Below are 22295 nucleotides of genomic sequence, written 5' to 3' on the forward strand. Positions count from 1 at the left end.
CTTTGAAATGAGACTTCACAAAATAAAATGGGAAAAAAAATAAAAATAAAATGGAAAACAAAAGGTACTAGAGTTCCCTTTTGTTAGAATTTTCCTGAATAGAAACCACACTAAACAAAATATTTTAATAAAAAAAATCCTTATTAATTCAAAGCAATTGAACTCAAGCTTACTCTTCTAGAACCGAAATTTGAAATTTTAGAATATTTTATAAGAACATTTTTGTACACAAAAGTTCACATATACTAATTTGAACAAATACGTTATTGCCTAGAATAAGAATTGTTGAACCTGCTTTAAAGAATAAATGATTAACTTAAAATTAACACACTGTAAATATACAAATAATATGCTAAACCCATTTTAGAAAACTTGAACTACACTTACATAAGTAGGTTAAACATTCTTCCTGCAACTTAGTGATATTTTTAAATTGCTCAAATAGCTTTTCCTAAAGATAAATTCTATCCCAATTTATATTCCAATTATAAAGTTAAACCGTGTGGTTTTATTTTACTTTCTAAATGTTACACATTTCTGTAAAACACAATTAAGTGCTGTGTAACCAAACATTGAGAATTATCCTAAAGGACCATAAGTTTTGAAGACTAGTGTACAAAAATAACTGCATAATCTTATCTATACATAAAAATTTAGTTTCTCTTCTGTCGCATGTAATTATTTTTCATGTCGCCCTCACTCTGATTGGCTCATGATTTCCGTTTGTTTAATTTATTGTAATGTGAATTCCTTCAGGCCTTTTTCTGCTCTTCTTCCCTTTCCCTTCATTTTGTGAAATAAAATGTGCTCAATAAATATTTGCTTAATTAAATTGAATTTTGTCCTATATAATTAGCAGTGTCAAATGATAATAATCCAGCTATGACCTCTGACAAAGGAAGAAAAAAAAGCCAAGTGTAGGAATCTTAATTTCTCATTATACAAACTTTTACTGCTTATTATGTGTATGTGGTTACCTCATGGTCATCCTGAGAATAATTGAGCTATTTTAGGTCTTGAAAATTTCTCAGGAACAAAAGTTCCTTAAAATTGTAATAGCCAGTAGATTGTAATTAAATACATCATTGTAAAGTTCTTCAGGAATTCCTCTTCTGCATCCAATCCAGTCCTGCAGCTGCATGAACATTGCTTTTCACAATTTAGTCTGCATAGATTTATAAACATATCACTGACTATTATTTTCACTGATTTAGATGGAAACCATTTTATCTGTGGTCCGACCATCTGTTACTACAGATAGAGCTTACCAGAGAAATGTGTGTAAAAATAAAGCAGATTATCACCATGTTAAAGTTGTGTTTAAACAGTGTGCACCAAAAGATCAAAAAAGGAAACTATCATCAATGAACTGTATATTTTTGTCACAATATTGGGCTGGGCTGCTTATCCTAATGTGACCTGCTGGTGAACATTTCATCCAGTTGTTTGACATCATGCAGATTAGAAACACAGGCTTTGAAAGATAATATAATTAGTGTAGACCTATTTCATCACAAATTTTGGTGCTGCTTCTGGTATTTGGAAAATCTCCAACTTGTGCGATGGGTAGAGGCATGTCCTTCTAGTTTCTTTGTAGGAAGGTTTTATGGAAAGTCTAAGGTTACTATGTCCATTCCCCAAATAACAACTACGTATTTTTAAATGGTTCATGTCGCTACTTGGAGCCTCAGTGTTTTTCACTAGACTATCAGGGCTAATATAATTTATTAGGTTTTTGAAAGGAGCCAATAAAACAGCACGTGGAAAAGCTCTCTGCAAACGAAATGCAATTTATAAGTACGTTATAATCGTAATGACCTTGTAAGATATTATACGGTCACGCTCGTAAAGAGCACTGCCAAACCTCAGTCCTGTGATACACAGGATCCTGGAAGTAATATAAACCCAAACAAGCTTAAGCTCCAAGTAAAATCTGTGTTATTGAAATTCAGGAATCAGCGTAGCATTGTAGAAATTAAAACCTCGGAGGTTGTGCTCATCTGTATTTTAAAGACTTAAAGACTCTAAGAAAATTTTAAGGGAAAACGTGTGCAAATGGGGAAAACTTTTTATTCCCAAGTCACCTGGTGATGTTTAATATTCGGTATGGTAAACAGTTCAGTCCTGTCTAATTGAAACTAAGTTTTGCATTTGTACGTATATTGGCACAGTAAAGATTCAAGCCTAGGAACTGAACACTTCCAACACTTTGTTATTTCATGCATCGGTAGGACTTGCAAAACATACAAAGGAGAGAAACAAGATAAAAACTCTATGTAGAAAATAGAATTTTATAACTACAGTTTACAGAATATTCCAAGAGATATCATTGGTCATTTTATTATTTTGAAAATATTACTTATCCAAACAACTAAAAAACGTTAAAGCCTGATATAATCTTCAACATTGGAAAGGATAAATTATTGAAAAATATGTAGAACAGAAATTCCATCTCAATGCCATTGATACTACTATACCGTTGAACAGATATTCTATGAGGTATTGAACATTGCACAGATTTACACATTGAGGATTTGACATTGTTGCTAAACCAGTTGTCCAAGGCCACTAAAACACTGACAGAGGATTAAGATGACTAACAGTGGGGAGGAAAAAGGAACTCGAGAAGTCTTTCTAACTCAAAACTGGAAATGGTGATTTCACTCAAAAGAATGTCACGACTACTAAGAATTTCCAATAATTCAGGACACGAAATAAGACACCCACCTCTCATGTTTTATCTATTTGCCTCTGTTCCATGAGCCCAGGGGGGCCACGGTTACATGCTTTGGACCTGCCCAGCGGTGTGATATGTACCATCGTGATGCATCAGAACTTGTCCCTTATGGATTTTATTTTTCTGACACGTCCTTGTTAAATTTCACGACTTCTGGTCAGTGGAACGACTTTTAGATTTCATACTAAGTAGCACTATGTCTTAATCGTACCACACGGTGTATTTGGAATTCATGCGCTTTGATTGAATGAAGTGCTGAAAAAATCAGGTGTGAGTGATAGATATTAATCGCTGAAAAAGATAAAATTCCATTTTAGGTGATTCCAGTTCAGTGGATTAGGAAACTGCTCCTTTTTGCTACAAAATCAAAATAAATCTATGGCTCTGGTTTCTAAAACACCTGTATTTCCCCCCCACCCTCATTTTCAGTGACTATGAGAGTTAGAATATATTTCTCTCAATAATTCACAGGAGGATTTGGAGGAGTGGGAAACCCCAGGAGAGTAGAAAGTGGTCCACAAGCTTTTGGCTGGGGTCTAGTAGCTGTGTTGGTATTTTAGAACGGTGAACGGAAAATATGTTCATTTCAGAGCAGCTGAGCAATGTTTGGAGAGCCGGCCTACTGGGCGAGAAAAGCACATAAAAGCACTGTGTTACAGGACATGCAGCCACGAAAAGGGTTATTTAAAATACCTAGGTAGAAAAAAAAATTCCTAGGTAGAAGAGAGCTGTCAATGCCAAACGAAAAACTTTGCTAAAAAAAAAAAAAGTAGTTTTCATCCGAATAGACGGCACAAGTCACATCAAAGGTCATTAAATGGTATCAGACCCACTTGAGGTACGGTCACTTAATGGAGGGTTAGATTGGCACAGACGCAAAGACCAACACACACAGAGAGTTTCTGACCCTCCGGGCCACCCAACCTGAGATGGAAAAACAAACAAGATGGGAAAGAAGTGCCTTCTCAGCACTGATAATAATTATTAAATGTGCACAATTGTTTTACACAATAGGAAGACTGAATGAATATCTATAATATAGAATCTATATATTTAGGATCCGAGGCTGCCACCTTGGAGAATTAGAAGAGCGTTGACACATAAATTCTGTCTGAATTCATTTTCATGTAGTAAAATAGGCCATTGGTTCAGGAAATAGATGAAAAAAAGAAATCTCTAATGGTTGAGAAATTTAGTCAGGGAATTGTCAGGAAGGATAGGGTTGAGATGAATTCTTTTAGGCCTTTTCAAAGTTTGCATATGTTTATAAAAAGAGATAAAGTCTCTTTGATCTGCAGAGATTCTTTGCCCAAGTGCAGTGCACGACACTATATACAGGGCTTCCCTACGTACAGGTACATGTGCACACACCACCCGTGAGGCTCGTTGAGCATACACACGGCTTTAACTCCAAGAAAATGAGTCAGCAACACAGTCATCACTGCAAGACAATCCAAGTGCTGAAATAGGTGATAATAATGATCCCTCCAAGGGCGGTTTTTACCTCTCACGTTGCCCGGGACTAAGAACATGATTTCGTTGTCGTTTTTCTCTCATTGCAACACTGATTGTCATAGATAATCTTTGTGCTTTTGTATAATGCCCATCCTGAATGTAACATATATTCACATACGACATTGGACATTTTAAATAAGCATGCTGAACACAGGCAGGACCATACAACCATGCACAAAATATCCGGAATTATGTTTTTTTTTTTTTTTTCCAAATTGACTGCAACATCGACATGCATCACTATCGTATTTGGTCCCGTCACAGCGGGGGAAATGTACAGCTGAAGCAATCATGGCTAGTGTCACTTGCGAGAGTTTCTTTAGAGAAGAACACCCAGTAGAGAAAAAAACAGAATGAAGGAAACAAACCCAAAAAAAAAAAGAAAATCCCCCAAAACCAAAAAAAATCTAAAATACAAAAAAAAAAAAAAAAAAAATTTCCTCCCACACGTTAACACTGAAAATCTGGCCATTTTCCACATGGCGCATCTTCCTCAGTCCGTGCAAGGCAGGTCTCCCAGCATCCTGGGTTGGGTTGCTGGTAAGAGCCATCTCAGTGTCTCAGAGCTTTTCCTAACCACTGGAAGAGCTCATCCTGATACAGCGCTTTCCAGCGCACGTTGGCCTCCACCGTTTCCACAGCTCTCAAGAAAGAGGCAGCAGCCACTCCATCGTAGGTCTTCATGAAGTTCTTCAACTGGGAAGAAAGATCGTAGACGGGTGAACACGGGGCGGAGGGGGGGGCTCCAACAAACTCCCGGCTAAACACACACAAGCGAGGGCGTACGGGCCGCAAGGCGCCAGTCGCTACAGGAGGCCTATGTGGGCCGCGAAGCAAGTGAACTGCCAAACACGGTAGGGCCAGCTGTGCCCGGGAGGGGCAACGTGCTTCCTTTTGGAAGAAAGAGTGGACATTACGCTTTCAAGAGCTCCAAATGCAGCTGCTTGTTTCATAAGCAAATAGGAACAGGGACGTCTTGGTCTCTTCCTAATAGGTTGGCGGGACGGTGGCCAAGGCTAGCGCTAGTTAGGCAGCACAGCCAATGCACCAACAGCCTTGAAGACTGAAGGCCAGGACCAAACTTCTCTCTCTCGGTTGGTAAATACAAGGCCCCTCTTCATCGCCTCCGAATAAGTAGCATGAGAGCATGACCTCGTGTTTGGCAGCAAGGGGTTACCAGTTATGGGGTGGTGGGAAGAAGGCAATGGCGCTATGAGAACTGGGCGATTAATGGCATTTCCATCGCCCGAGTGACTCAGGCGAGAATGGAGGGAAGCTAAAGGCGGACTCGTGCAGCCACATACTTGGAGCCCTCGATTCAAACACGTTATGATTTTTAAATGCTGTGCTATTATTTTTCTGGATATACGATTTTTCTCTAGAGAGTTCTCATACTCTGGGGTTTTTGTTTCGCGATTAAATACCCGCAGCTTCTCTCTTTCCCCGTAAGATGTGTCTTAAGAAACTGGCACCCAACCAACGACCGCAATGCCAACGGGCAAAATGTGACAAATCAGCTTGCAGAACAGAAACATTAGTGGTGTAATTAGTGTGCGGTGCGATTCATCACCTGGGGTGGGGGTGGGGGGTCACAGGGAGGAGATGGCAGGAGGGAAATGCAGTCCCTCAAGAGGGACGCGGGGACGGGGAGAAATGGGAGGCGGTCCAGCACTTCAAATGGACTTCCTGATGCCCCGATGAGTTTAATCTAGAAACTGGTTCATCGGTAGCTTGGCTGGTTTATGACGCTCTTCCTCGGACTACACGACACCCGTGGGTTTTGCCAAAGCGTGTTTTCTCCTGTCCTCCCAAGCCCCGTGCCCCTGCAGCGTGAGCCACGGCTACCTCCTTTGGGAGGCTTCAAAGGCACTAGGCTTTTATTGCAAATATGTAAAACAGCCAACAGGTAGCAAAGACTTAACTGATGCGACCCCAAAAATTGATCTGACATTTGTACCAAATTCACACACACCAAGAGGAAGAGGGGAAGACACTGGAGTTACCCAGCAGGTGTCTTCCAATATTCCGGGCGCTGCGCCGCACACTTGTGCTCGTGGCACGTGCATGTGGGTGAAAGGGAAGCATCGAATCGTAATTTTAGACTTTTTTTTAAAGATTTTATTTTTACTTATTCATGATAGACACAGAGAGAGAGAGAGAGAGGCAGAGACACAGGCAGAGGGAGAAGCAGGCTCTCTGTGGGGACCCGACGCGGGATCAGGCCCTGGGCCAAAGGCAGGTGCTAAACTGCTGGGCCACCCAGGGATCCCCGTAGTTTTAGACTTCAACTGATGAATCCAATAATTCGTTCGGGTTTGTAGGTTTGGACTCATCCAGTCTATGATCCTAAAGCAACAAATACTACACGAGGGCCTAGGTATTGTTTTATTACAAAGCTGTGTAAACCACAGCACATGGGCGCCCGTGACAGGGATGTTCACGTGATTGACGCCAATCGGGAGAAAGTCCTGTTCACTCCTCTTACCATAATCTGCATCATCGCCTCCTTCCCCGGCAGGACCGTGCAAACGGCCCTCTCGGCAACTTGGACCGTGTGCCACGCGCTCCTGGCCCCTCAATGACAGAGACAGCAAGGCAGCCGGAGTGCACAGGGCAGCTCCTAGGTCCTCCTCAGAGGCCAACGAGGGCCTGAGTGTGGACATGTCACCGACACAGGGCTGTAGGTCAAATCACCCCTCAGGAGAATGACCAGTAAGAGGTGTAGGTAGTGGGGGCACCTGGGGGCTCAGTGGGTTGAGCATCTGCCTTCAGCCCAGGGCATGACCCCGGGGTCCTGGGATCGCGTCCTGCATGGGGTCCCCGCAGGGAGCCTGCTTCTCCCCCTGCCTGGGTCTCTGCCTCTCTCTCTCTCTGTGTCTCATGAATAAATAAATAAAATCTTTAAAAATATAAAATGTAAGCGGTGAGCCTGCAGGGATCCATTCCTTCCCTCAGGGTCGAAGTAACTACAGAGTCCCCGCGAGCCCAGAGAGCCGAGGGCCGGGGATGGGTCAGCAGAACACGTCCGGCCCACGTGCACAGCCGGCACAAACCAGTTTCAAGCCCACACTGCCTGCAGCTCCTCTGGCGAGCACGTGCCCCGAGCACCCACCTGGCTGGCCCTGGGGTGCGGCCCCGGGACCCTCGGGCCCCTGCCCGGCTCTACAGGCGCAGGGGACACGGAGGCGCTTGCCAACCCACTTTGCTCGTCTCGGCTGCTCTTTGGTCGCTTCCTGCTGTGATTAGCTTTTATTATTGTGTTCCCTAAATATTTATGCCATCCTAGGCTTTTATTTGAAAATGTTACCAGTGTAGACGTTTTTATAAAATAGTACTTAGTGGGATGTCAGAGTTGTTTGTGCTTCCTGTTCTTAGCATAAAATTTCTAGACACGTTTGTTCATTTCTCGGTTAGAAAATATTTTCATGTTTTTTTTAAAAAGCAAACCCAACCAGCCTCTTATTTTAGAGAACCCTAGACCCCAAGCATCACAAAATCAATGAGCAGTAAGCTGCAGAACATCACGCACTCCCCATAACTACGTGGGAGACCTGACTTAGCCGTCGCCTGCCATGAGGTCTAGTTTCAGACATTAGCCCGTGGACCAGGGCGCCTGGGAGACACGGGGGTCAGGGAAGGTCACGCCTGGCTGGAGAATAAGGCCAGGCTGTGCAGGATGCTCCCACCCCCACCCCAGACCTGGCTCCTGCGAGTCTCAGGGGTCAGGGACGGTCACACCTGTAGAATAAGGCCGGGCCCTACAGGGCGCCCCTGGGTGGGCCTGGCACCTTCGAGTCTCAAGGGTCAGGGAAGGTGACGCCTGGAGAATAAGGCCGGACCCTGCAGGGCGCCCCCCCACCGCCCACCCCAGGCCTGGCACCTGCAAGTCTCAGGGGTCAGGGAAGGTCACGCCTGGCGGTCCCTCACCCTCTTCATCTTACGGGCCGGGGCTTGTTAGCACTACAAGGCCTTACAGCAGTGGCCCCTGCCCTAAGGACGATGAGGGGTCACGGAAGTGTGGAGAAGCTTCGGACAGGGGTTGTCAGCTGGAGGGTCAGCACGGGCAGCTGCATGAGGGACACCCCTCCCACCCCGAGACACAGTCCCCTGAGTCAGCTGCTTGGCAGGCAATGGGGTAGAAGCCACAGTTTCGTGTCAGCTTTGAAACTGCACCTTCCTTATAAGGATGTTCCAAATGGCCATTGACTCAAGTGGAAACATATCAAAAAAATACGTGTGAAATATGTGAAACTAAGTGGTTGGTCGGCACACGATGGCCACCAAGTATGTATCCACTTCCAGGATGTTTCCCCAAGGCCTGGGTTTTACATGGAGAGGAAAGGATGAAGGACAGACAGGAGTTGGGGGAAGAAGGACGGGAGCCAACGGCGGAGGGGCAGCTGGTGAGGGTCCAAGGCAGAGAAGACGGGGTACGGGGTACGGAGGAGGAAGGGGTTAAAGGAGGGCAAGGGGGGGCCTGTCACTCCTGTGCTCCGCTCACTTCAGTGGCTTCGCACGTTGTGACTAAATGAGTCTTTCACTCACTGATTACTGAATGTAAAATCAAGAAATTAAAAGTACTTCATTTAAATACAGAAAAAAATTGGAAGCAATCGTTTATTTAATTGTTCTTTCATTCTGTTTCATACAGACACGAAAGAAGCCCTTCTCGTTGAGGTTCCTTTAAAAAAAAAAAAAACAGCAAAACGTGGGCTGGGGCTTGCAGAACTAAATCCTTTGGGTTGGGAACACTTGGCTGGGACAAAAATTGAATTGCACATCATAACAATTGGAGACTTGGCTCAGCTTAGCTCCGAGCGTACAAGAATCCAAGCTGATGTTTGAGGGATCGCCTCGGACATTGGGCAATATTAGGAGATGTGAAGGGTGGATGCTTCTGGGGGAGTGCGGCTCCCCGTGCGGGGCTCTGGGCCACAGCCTCAGGCATTCTTTCCCAGGAAGCCCAGGCAGCCCGGACTCTCAGGGCCAGACCTCGCCTACCTTCTACGACCCAGGTGGGCGGCAGATGAAAAAGTGATAGATGGTGGAAGCTCCTCTAAATCCTTCCAAAGTATCTGTATTTCTTTCCTCCCTCCTACACACTTACCGCTCCCCATTTCACACCCTTCTCTTTTACAAATGTGATTTAATGGTCAAAAATAAATGAATGAATAAATAAACAAACAAACAAATAAATAAAGCTGGTTTAAATTTCCAGAGAAATAAACCAGAGAAAACAAAGGAAACGTTAGATGCACTCCAAACTGGACGCTAGTCCTTAAATAATTATTTTCATTAATGAAAGCTATTTAGGATTATATCTTTTTTTTTAAGATTTTTTTTATTTATTCATGAGCAACAGAGACAGAGAGTGAGAGAGAGAGAGAGGCAGAGACACAGGCAGAGAGAGAAGCAGGCTCCTTGCAAAGGAGCCCGACATGGGAATCGATCCCGGGTCTCCAGGATCACGCCCTGGGCTGAAGTCTGTGCTAAACCACTGAGCCACCCGGGCTGCCCTATTTGGGATTATATCAAGCAGAATTTTCAACAGACTATTATAATCATACGTATGATTTCATTTCATTGAATGGACTCGATGGCACGAGGCATTATTGACACACCCAGTGACCCGCTCCCTCTCTCGGCCTGACCACAAAGCAGGGAGATTCAAGGTCTACACCTCAACACCAGCCTGGGTCCTTTGTACCCAAATATTGAATCACTGGGAAGGCCAGTTCTATTATTTCTAGGATCCTACACTGGGTTCGTATAATCAGCAGAGGCACGGCTGATTAGATGAAAGGTATCTGCAGCGGATTTGGAGTCCCCGGTGTGAGATTTACTACATTCAAGCATCTCTTGAAGGCATTCGATGTTTGTTTTTTGCTTAGAGTTTATGGATTTACTTGAGAGAGTGAGCACACGTGTGCGGGGAGCCGGGGGATGGGACAGAGGGGGAGGGAGAGAGACAAGTTACTGCACTGAGCATGCAAGGCCCTCAAAAGGGAGTCTCAACACTCTGAGATCATGACCTTGCCCAAGCCAAGAGTCAGGTGCTCAACTGACTGAGACACCCAGGCGCCCTGATGACATTTAATGTTTAATGCAATAGAAAGACCTTTGCAAATAATGAATCAAGTGAAGTCTTTAGCATAAATGTGTGTGTTTTAAAGAAATGGATATGAATCTGTTGGGAAAAAATGGTTAAAGTAAATGTATGATTTCATATATTTATAAGAGAAAAGCATTAGAACTCATATTAAAATATTTACCTCTTTGAGTTCACCTTCGGTATTAAGAAACTCTGTGACTCCACTAATGAGTTTGGAATTCATAAATAATGCCTCTCCGTACCTGGAAAGATTTAAAAAAAAAAAAAGTCTTGATGTGAATATAGGCAGTAATTTAAGAAATAGTACTCTACGTATTTTTTTAGGATCTTTTTCAAGGGCTCCGTTTGGCCAATGCTATCTTGTTGCCATTAAGATATCTGAACATTTCGAGGTCATTTCTCCAGGGAGCCAGGGAGGTGCAAAGAGCTGGGACTGCAGGATGCCATCACATGCCATGTGACTGGGCTCAAAAATGTTTCAGAGAGGTCTAAGTTGTGGTAAATTAAAAAAAAAAAAAAAAAAGGAACCTTCTAAAATTAGATTTAGGAATTACTATTACATTTCCAGCCCAAGGGCTGAGGAAGAAATATTTTAAAACTTGAAAGCAACCTAATTCATATAGGAAAAAAAAAGAAGAAAAGAAAATCCCAACAAAGGAATTAGGACCCTAAGACAAACTTGGGCATTATCAGTACGTCACACAGGTCCAGTCATGACTGACACTGGCATTCTCCATTTTCATGCCTAGAAACTGAGCCAAATTTCTTTGCAATGTTCCCAAATTATTAGTATTTTTATTCACGTAGGCAGTTCATTAAAATATTGAGTTGTTCACTTGGATTGCATAATCCTTGTACCACAGACATAAATTCTTGACTCGTGACCCACAGTCAGGAATAACTTGTATTGGTGAGATAGAACGGTCTCTTGCTTTACGGATTTATCTCTGCAGTGCTAAGAACACCTACCATGGGTTGCCATACTCTTAGAATTAAGACAAGTACACTAAAAAAGATTCTGAGGTCTTGGAAGAAAAGGTTCAGCCCCGATGATAAGAGGTTTTCTAATGCTGCCCTTACAGCCTTGTGGGGCCTTTCTTTTAGGGCTTATTAAACTGACGCTATCTCAAGCCTAATTGTTGTATATATATGGCACGGGGGTAGATGTATTTCCGAGTATCTGGCGTGAGCAATGGGTGGATGGCCACATTACCTGCTGAAGAAAGAAAGACAAGAGGATAATGATGGGTTTAGCTGTGCAGGTGCACCCCATGCAACTGTCCAGCACCGGGTGAAGCCCAGACAAAATGCTCCGAGCAAGAGATGTAGATTTGGGAGCGACTGAAACCACTGGAATAGATGGCAACTAAAAGCGGGGAGAGTCTGTGGGGTGGGAAATAAGGAGGAACTTGGAGAGTATCTCCATGAACTCCAGGGCTCGAGGACTGACAGAGGAACAGGAGCAGATGAAGAAGACAGTCCTACTTGTCAAGATGAACACTTCTGGTCGGTAGATCTACTGCAACCTCAACCTTTCTACCTCTCAGCTAGAGGTCACGGCCTCTCGGTGAGGCAAACTGAGCACAGCAGGAACCAAGCATGTTTGGGAGGCACTAAACTATACATACGTGCCCTATGCTGAACTCTGGGAGGCAAAACCACTCGCTAAGGAGACTGTATTGGCAGCTATTGGACACTGTCTAAAGTGAAATGCTTGCATATGTTAATTCATCTTATATCTGACTATTCACTCGATTATGGTGCACGACTGCAAAGCAAGTTCTAATCTTCCAATCATTCCAATTTCTGAGCTGCAAATGCAAAAAGGCCAATGTGTCTTCTAGGAATATCAGTGCTTTCTGACAATGAAATATCTGTGGCGAGAATTGTGTTTTAATAGGACACGTCCATTCAAACTGAATCCTGTATACAAGGGCAACTGATAACAGTGTCCCTTAAAAACATGAAGTTTACCTGTCAGTTTTTAAGAGACAGAACAAGAGGTCTGGTTCACTATTTGGGGACATTTAAGTTTGAGAACATGCAAGCATCTGCATGCTCTGTAATAAATTTAATTTTAAAATGCCATAGAGATTATCAGAGTAATAAATCAACATTTATTATAATATATTTAAATGCATAATGAAATATTTACTTAAATTGAGGCTGAAGAATTCTCACCATGAAAGAAGATGTCTTAGGAATGAATTCTATTGCAATGAGGATTACACAATGACTCAAACACCCCTTCTCTATATCTTGGTTTTATTTTAGGTGTTTTATGATATTTATATTTAAAGGAGATTTAAAACAAATTCTGCAGAGGCAAAATTAAAATTTTCTTGTTATATAATATAATAATTATATCTGATTTATAAATCATTTTTCCTACAACACATTTAGAATATAGCTTTATATTTCTTCAACCTTAGAGAGTTTAATATATTTTCCATAGAAGTTGTACTATTAAACCTTTTTACTCCCACATTTCCACCTATAATCACAGTTTTTAATCTTTACTACATGAATAATGTCATAGAACCATTAAAATACTTCTGAGTTCCACAGGAGTGGCAACACCCATCTTGGTTGACTATTTTAAAAACTAATTCTATTATCTGGACCTTGGTTTTTAAAAACACAAGAAGTTGGGCCTTTACCTCTCCTATGTCACCTTTAATTTACTCACTCAAGTATGAATGAATGAACTCATTTCTACCTGGTATTTAATATCTTCCATTTATCTCTGAAAAACTTCCAGGCAAGGTCTCGGCCGTGTGGATTTCGAGCGACATGGATTATCACATCAATTGCATCTTGATCTAACACCACCTCGGAATTCAGTGAGAGATTCAAAAGCCTTTAAAGATAAAATCGTAGAAAAAAAAAATTTAGCTCCATAGCTTAAACATTTTCATGAAATTATAAAACCTACATGCACTAATTGGTTATATTCTTCAAAAGAACAGTCCTGTGTAAACACTCCTGATACAACATATCAACAGAACAATTCTCTGTCTATAAAAGGCGGGGAGAGTAAACTCATAGCATTTTAATTAGCTCATTAATTAAATTTTGAAAAAAACTTGCAGATGGAGAAATCACATTTTTGTGTGTTCTGGTAATATCAACCCACTTTAGGAAAAATCTTTACAGTAAACACTTAATTCCTTTTACAATGACATACTGTCTATTTAGTGAGAAACAAAGGTATCTCTTTCAATTCAATTAGCTTTCGTCATGTCAACATGGCAGTTCTCCTTAGCTGTGGGAGATTTTTTTAGAGTAAACTAGTATATATTCAAGGAAATAAGATCAAGTTCAGTGTAGTTTAACAGAGAGTATTCTCATTACACAAATAAATTTAGGGAACTAATTGACCCACCTATTTAATAGGTTCCTGTCATCGCTGCAAGTTAAGGCTTCCAATAGTATTTTCTTCTCAGAAACTGCCGTAGTGGAGTGGAATTTCATCCATATGAATTCCCAGACATCCTCATCTAGTAACGAAACTCCCGTACAGTAGACAATGTCTCTAACATTGAGCGGTATTCTGAAGAAGCAACCCATGGTGGTTTTCTGTTAATTAATAACCTCATAGCATTGACACTAAAGACAGATGCTCCTCTACTACAGTCAGTTTTTTTTTAATAGTTATGTTAATTAGGTTTTACCTAAAAGAGAGTTAATACTGTATAGTAACAATATTAAAAAACAAATACTGGCCATATTTTGGTTGCAAATTTTGTTTCTACTCTTGAAATTATATTCAAACAAAAATCAGAACACAAAGACTTAAAAAAAAATGCAAACAGGATGCTTTATATTTCCACCAACCTTAGGGTATTTATCAACCAAAGATCTCCTAATAGGTAGACCCAAGAATGACAAGAAAGCTGAGGTTGAAAAAACTGACTAATTTGAATAAGACAAACAATTTCTCCTAAAATCGAAGACACATCTCTCCAAATTATTCTTCTCAAATAGGTCTTCAAATATTGGAACGCAGAAGATTACTGATAGACATAGTAAACAGATAAAACATTTTGGGAAAGAGGAAATTTCTTTTCCCTACATTGATAAAAGTGACCATAAAAATAGACTAAATTTTGACTTTGACTCCAAAATAAATATTACGGTGGGAAACCATGAGTAGATTTAATTACTCTTGACTATTTATAAGTTGTAAATACTCATGTTTATTTTACCATAGCAATTTTTTTTTTGCTAAATATTGTTCTCTCAAGTCTCAGTCTATGCCCCATGTTTTAAAAACTGAATTTCCGGGGATCCTTGGGTGGCTCAGCGGTTTAGCGCCTGCCTTTGGCCCAGGGCGTGACCCTGGAATCCCGGGATCAAGTCCCACATCAGGCTCCCGACATGGAGCCTGCTTCTCCCTCCTCCTGTGTCTCTGCCTATCTCTCTCTCTTTCTCTCTATGTCTATCATGAATAAATAAATAAATAAATAAATAAATAAATAAATAAATAAATCTTTAAAAAAATAAAAAAATAAAAATAAAAAACTGAATTCCCTAAAAGAACACTAGACTACTTACAGCAAGTCGAAAATACATCTCTGCTGTGTGTCACATTTGGTGATATACTATTCAAATTTCTCACTTATGATTTGAATGTGGCTGATAGGAGGTGTTTTCTTTGGAAAGCGAGATAAACCAATCTCTTCTAAAGATGTAGGACCCTGATGGCAGAGACACTGCTATGGTTGAAGGAGTATTTAGGAAATGGGAAGAAGTGCCTGAATGATTTACCAGTAACATAGGCTTCATCATATTCCGTTAAGCGGCTAAGTAGGGCAAAGGCTCCAAATACTGAGGGCAGTCTATCGGGAGACCCGATGCTTAGATTTGCTAGAAGTATCGTACAACATTAATTGTTCCCAGAAATGCCTAAAACTGTATCATTCTGTCTTCCTAGGAGTAGGCTGGAGTGTTGAAAAGTTGCTTTAACCTTGCTGACTGAAGCCCTTTTGTGGTGCAGAAAACAAGCATTCTGTTTGTTTTGTTTTTAAAGAAACAAAAGGAACACAGACAGACATCAGAAGAAACCAGCAAAGAGCTTCAGAAAACATTGCCACCACATTTATCGTGGTCAATACCCCGATACCCTATGTGACGACAACTATGCCTCCCTGTTTTCCTAATTCTAATGAGAAAGTCAAAAACCTAGTCTTTATCAACCGGTAGAAAAGAGGATGAGTTTTTTTCTCCCAAATATTACAGGCTACAGAGCAAAATACTGTATTATTATTATTATGAGTTTGGCCAAGAGATCAATATAAAAATTAGCAAGAAAAGAAAAACAATAAAATGTTTACTGAAATCGTCAGTTCATCAGTTAATTTTCTTTTTTTTCTCAATGTATATTTTCTTAATGTTAACTTAATAGGGAGTCGTTAACCTATTAATATACTAAAGAGAGTCCATTGAATTAGGTTTGTTACTGCCTATGAAACTAATCTCCGATAGCAATGGTTTCAAGTAGAAAAAGCATACAGAAATATAGAAAATGCAAAAAAAGGAACACCCACAAGATATTAAACTATATTCCTTAGAAATAACTCTACTGTCATATACCATAGTTGCTAGCAATAACCCATACTTTGTTATTCAGTAGATGCTGTTGCAGATGCGGAACTGCGCAAGATGCGTGTATCAATGAACAAATGGATTGGCCCGTCCAACGCCCTGGACACAGGCTGCAGGAGCATGAGGTAGAAAACAACACTTCTGTGCAATACTATGTTCCAGGTTATACGTTTTATTTAGTCCATATGACAATATCACGATGTCCACGTTATAAACATTTTTGCAAGAGAGGGAACTCTGCTCGGAGGGAGGATGTTTTGCACCATCCCCACTATACAGTAAACTGAGATCCACGGTGACCTGCGCAGGAAAGTCATTCCCATTTTTATCAGCTTAGAGATGGCTAATGACAACCAAAGTACAATACATTGATTTCTATTAGTCCTACTCATCAAATAATTGCCACTGAATTCTGATTTTCTGTTGTTCCATAAAACACCATCTGATAGAGAGTAAAAACAACAAAAAATTTTTAAAAATCCCTTAGGAGGGTACTATCACCTGGGCCTACTCCATGGGCTACAGAATAATAGTGACGCATCCAATCTGTCCTTCTCTCAGTGTTGAACTGGCCACAGTGTCACCTCTAATCTTTTTTTTTTTTTTTTACTTAATTTTCTGACATGCAGCTTAATCAGTCATCTTCGAGAAATAGTCGATGTTGGCAAGACTGGATTTCCAGCCTTGGAGTATCCACGGCGCTCACCAGCACTGAAGTGACTCTCGTTAAAATGCAGCCTCTGGGTGAGCACAAGGACGGAGGCTCATGGTGTACGTGAGAGCCTGCTCTGTGCCACTCCAGTCGCACGCAGAGCAAGAGAAGCAACTCCTACAAGGCCACTCAGCAATAAAGTGCTGGATAAGATGACAGACAGGCTGCCCGGGATGGGGCCCAGTTCTGGATCTGAAGCTGCAGCCCCAAACCACGAGGAGCACCCCATAATCTGGGTACAGGCCAACCTCCAGCTTGTCAGCAGCTATCCCTCTGTGCATAGCAGATGCACCAAAACTGAGGACTACGAAAATGAGACACACATATGCTTCCATGTATGATCTCCAGCCTGAGGCAGGTCCGGGTGAAGGAGCCCCAGGTCTCGCAGCAGGGTCCCGCAGACCCACAGTCTTGGCTCTGGGCAGATGCCACAGGGGCGCGCTGGCTCAGGGTGACAGGTGTCCCTCTGGGGCAAGAGCAGAGCTGATCAGCCAGAGAATACCGCTGCGACTCCTTCTAGCACCCTTCCCACGGCATCAACTTATCCTCTGACCCAGCCCCAGACGAAGGGTCAGGGCGTGGGTCACAAGATCCCTGTACCCATCGCCGAAAATAAAGCAGGACTGGCAAGTGCTGGGGTCGCTAAGGGCCTCGGTCCCCGATGATTTCCATCTTTAACGAAGCCCCTTTTGTGGCTAAATTTGCAAAGATGTTCTAATAACATGTTAGCAAAATGATTGCTCTGGGGACACTTTAAGATCTCTTTATGTAAACCAAAGTCATTAGGAACAAATGAAAAAGCTCATTTGTTTGGAAAGCATGGGCTGCAAACTCGCAGAAGCCACCATTCCGAGCGGCATAAATGAGTTTTGCGGGATGCTTGACCCCAGGATTACAGGGAGACAGGGCCCCTTCTCATGAACATGGAAATGTTTCTAAGAATGTGACCATCCACGGTCATTTCTTTTCAGCTGCAGCCTCAGAAATAAATCTTTTGATGGAATTTTATTATCTGAGAAGGAAATCTGTGCTTACTTTTTCCTCTAAGGGTCGTTTGCATATATAGGAGCAGGGAGCTAGTCTCTCCTCGCAGCCTGCCTGGGAGACAAACAGAGTAAGGCTTAGCCAGAAGGAAGCGTCTTTATCTTTCCGAGGGTCTAACATTGCAGAAAATTATTACCTAATTTGTGTGACTTGTACTAGAGTTTTTATTCTATTTTCATTTAAATTGGATCATGACCAAGTTCATTTGTACTGTGAAAGTGTTGAAAGCAAAAAAGTTTAAAGCCTGATGGTTATCTTGAAATAATCTTTTTTTTTTTTTTTTTGCAAAATGTTGGATCTTTTTTTATGTTGACATAAGCAAGTGCATAAAAATGAAATACTGTGGGGTAGATGTTAAAAAAATTAAGAAGGTGGAAAAATAGGGGGATTTTAAAGATTTAGAAAGATTTAGAATTTCTTTTTTAACTGAGTTAAAGATGATGGAATGGGCCTAGTATTTTCAGTCTTAGTAAATTGGTATTTTAGTTACAAACGGAAATTTGTGAAGTAGGTTGATAAATTAAGATAAATAATTAGACAAATTTCCAAAGATTCTGCTATAAAAGTTTTTTTCTTTGCTACAGGTGTTTTTTAAGGTAAAAATTTAAAAAAAAATCTAAAAAATAACAATAAGTGACTGGTTTAAGTTAAGCTATAAATAGCAACTGAGAATGATATATCATAGATTATTATTTAATGATATGATAAAATGCATTATTTAATATGATGAAATATATTATTAAGGATAAATACATACAAATACCTCTATATGCAGTTTAAAAAAACATAATGTGTATATTAGAAAGACTTAAGGAGAAAACAGGAGAATAGTAACATTTTCCTCTGGGTTGGCGGATTATAGTTAACTAGTCTTTCTTTTTTTAATTCATATATTTCAAATTCAATCATTTAATAAGTTTGACAATTACTTTGGAAATAAGTAAATGTATAATTACATTTATAAAGGTAAAATTGTGTTACTATTAAAGTAAAAGATATTCCAATATAGAAAAATGCTGTTGAATAATATGTAGAAACAATTCTGATGATACAGTTAAAATATCTCCCAGAGGAAATTATACAGGCCAAAGGGGAAAAAAAATTCATACTATTTTAAAATATAAATTTCGATGCTTAATCACAATAGGGGTCTATTTTTAAGCATGTTCTCTGTAGACCTAATTTGGCCAATAACTGCCTCTAAGACGGGGCAAGTCAAGGTCATTGCTTTGGGCTTCATTTTTCATCCTAATTGGACAGGGCTCCAGTACAGGAGTTCTGAAAGTCCCTTCCTGCTCTGTTAGTACAGGATCCTTTTCATTAGCGATTATATTAACACTGAAATGCGGATTTAATTATTTTCAAAGACAATGAAAAAAATTTCTCAAATCACTAGCCTCTCTAAGAGCACCTGAATCTTTCAGCGGCACTACCCATTAATCTAGCGTGTGGCCCACCATTTAATTAATTTCAATTAATTTGCACTTAAATTCATTCGAAAGATCATTTGCCTAATCTAAAAGGTAAAAGACTGTTGGTTGAGGCTTCCTCACCAACACTCTAAGTCTTGTTTGACCTTATAAGTACCAGAACTCTTACTTCTTCCAGGGCAATCGTTGACTTTAAAATATCACCCTGAAAACATAACCTGCATTTTCAAAGACTGACCTAGTTAAGATGATATCAGGTATATATATATATATATATATTTCTCATTCTGCCTCCATTCCTTTGTCCCTTGGCTGCTCCCAAGAAAGAAAGTCATCTTGAGTAAAACTCAAAGCTGTTTAGAAAGAACAGGTGACTTTTTTGGCACCTATGCATCACTTTCATCATCCAGAAAATGGGGACGATCACTCCTTAGAAGGTCGTTACAATGATTAAATAAGATAATGCTTACCCAGGGCTTAGCACAAGTTCCCAGTACCTGCGTGGGGCTCCATATGGGCGTTATCTAAATGCCACACACAGCCCAGTAAGTGCAGGGTATGTGGACAATTGCCTCAGTTTGTGGTAATGGCATTCCTCATGATTTTTATTACTATTATTAGTAGTATGAAGTGGCAACAGATATGTGCCTCTTTCCCAAAAGAGGAGAGGACAAAAAAAGAGATAAGAAATAAAGGTTTTGGACAACCTCACTACAAGTAAGTGAGTAATTTTTTAAAATCATGGCTGACAATACATTAAGCATTACAATAAAACACACGTTTATAACCCCACCTAACTACACCATTATATATGTCAATCAAACATGCCACCCAGTCCACCTAAAAACCCTGGCACCCATAAGTATCCTAGTGTTTCCTAGTATCTCTGCAAGGCCCCAGCGAAGAATCCCAGGTGAAGTGTGTGTCAGTGACCGGTGGGAGGAACACTCCATACAGCACCTGCTCATTCCCATTGAAATTTAAGCATTAAAAAAAAAAAGGAATGCTAAAGCCTTGGCACAAAGGAAAAGACTGTTCAAAACCAGTCTTCATGGCCCTCAAATGACCTCAAAAAATAGAGGTGGAAAAACCTGGTGGATTGCAGACCAACTATATTTAGAATTGCGTGTTCTGAAATGTTCTATACCTCTTTATGGCTTCATTTTGCATATCTGCAAAGAGGCATGTGCTGCTTTTTATTTTTTTTATTCTTTTTTTTGTGCTGCTTTTTCCAATTGAAATGAAAAAGACTGCTGAAGGGGGGCTCATTTTAACCGCTAATAGCCAGAGTTTATCAAAAGATTATATTTTAAGATGACAGCACTCCTTACAAGTGGCATTTATAATTAAAATAAATGTACTTTAAAAGAGACATTCGTTTTACTTAAACTGAAATAATATATATGACATAACATCTTAAACTTTTGAGTCCCATGTATAAAGTAGCTATTATTTCTGCTGCGTAGGAAAGAAGAGGGATGATGGGGGTAAATATTTAGGCCATAAGAGCATTTTATCAAATATAGTTGCTAAAGCACAAAAACCTAAGAAACCAGGTGGCCTAGGCAACATTGCCAAGAAGAGAACAAAAAGGAGACATCAAAGAAAAGGTAGAAAGAGCACAAGTGAGAAATGTACAGAGAGGCCAAAACATTCAGCGTGATGATGACAAAGTGGGCAGTGACAAAGACCTACCAAAAGGCGAAAGAAAAAAAAAAAAAAGCAAATAATTAGAGAATTTGTGACTTGACTGGTTTAAACTGGTTCTTTGTCCTGGATTTTAAACACTCCACTGAAAAGCCTAGAACGTTGCTATTTAACATTTCACAACTCAGACCCCTTAGGACATCCAGAATCAATTATACCCATGAGAGCTCAAAAAAAATCAAGCTGATTTATAACAAAAGTAGAAAAATTAAGATATCTCTGATGACTCACTCTGAAACAGTGAGCAGCAGGCTGCTAGTATAAATAGTCCTTAAAGCACGGCATCATTTAAAACTTAAGAGGTATACAGTTGTAGTAGAAATTGTGAAATGGCTGATAAATTGCCCTATTTGTAGATGCCTGTGTTAAAGATGAGATTAATTGTTTCCTGATTACTGGGTGTCCATTATCCCTGGCTTCTCAACGAATCTTTTTTTTTTTTTTTTAAGATTTTATTTATTTATTCATGAGACAGAGAGAGAGAGAGAGAGAGAGAGAGAGAGGCAGAGACACAGGCAGAGGGAGAAGCAGGCTCCATGCAGGGAGCCCAACAAGGGACTTGATCCCGGGACCCTGGGGTCAGCCCCTGGGCCCAAGGGAGACTCTCAACAGCTGAGCCACCTGGGCGCCCCATCAATGAATCTGTCTTGATCTGTGATATTTAAGTTTCTTTCATTCGGCTCTGGTCCTAGTACTGTGAACCTACATCCCTACTGGAACAGGAAGTCTAAATTTACATATAAGGTGGCGTCTGAATCACAACCATCAGGAATCAGTACATTAACTATGAAGACACAGGATAATGACGGGAATGACACATTAGTAACATCAGCAACTCATAAGCTCTGTTCTCATTCAAATCATGACCCAGGCCTGAGTGTTTATAAACCCCCCCCCTGGATGACATTGGGCTCCACCTTGACAAATAACTCCTATTGCCCAGGAATAATTTATAGCAACATTCATTGTCTTTTGTATTCTTCATGGAAAGGTTGAAAATTATACAGATTTATTGTATCCATCAAAATACTCCATCTAGAAATGTGAGGGCCTGTGCAAATGTGGCTTACTTTCATTTCTAATGCACTGTCAAGGTCACTGAGGTTAACAATGCTGTTTCTCCAGCCTGGGAGGAATCAACTATGGCAATTTAGTTAATTTTTTAGGCATAACCACTAAGCTGTCATGGGTAGGCAATAAGGAATGTATTTTTCCTTACTAGGAAGGTCTCTAACTAAAAATAGATTTTATTTCACTTTGGGTGTGCATGTGTGTGCATGTGTGTGTACATACTAACCAACAGGTAATTCTGCAGGTTTTCAGAAATTTAATTGGTAGATTCACTATACAAAAATGCTGTACTTTTTAAAAAATAGAGAAGTATTCCTATGCAAATCAAATCCTAGAGGTTCTATGATTTTACTTTGACCG

General features: G+C 40.6%; 1 protein-coding gene across 1 annotated transcript in view; it reads right to left on the minus strand.

The window, feature by feature from the left end:
• Positions 1-2050: 2050 nt before the first annotated feature.
• Positions 2051-22295, minus strand: part of TRHDE (thyrotropin releasing hormone degrading enzyme) — a 388541-nt gene continuing 368296 nt past the window's right edge. The window contains exons 16-19 of the mRNA XM_041755901.1: positions 13750-13917; positions 13084-13224; positions 10525-10606; positions 2051-4948 (exon numbers count right to left, since the gene is read on the minus strand). Coding sequence (XP_041611835.1) covers positions 4805-4948; positions 10525-10606; positions 13084-13224; positions 13750-13917 — 535 coding nt within the window. The 3' untranslated portion in view covers positions 2051-4804. The remainder of the gene's footprint in view (positions 4949-10524; positions 10607-13083; positions 13225-13749; positions 13918-22295) is intronic.

Source organism: Vulpes lagopus, chromosome 5, assembly GCF_018345385.1.
Source record: "Vulpes lagopus strain Blue_001 chromosome 5, ASM1834538v1, whole genome shotgun sequence".
NCBI classification, from domain to species: domain Eukaryota; kingdom Metazoa; phylum Chordata; class Mammalia; order Carnivora; family Canidae; genus Vulpes; species Vulpes lagopus.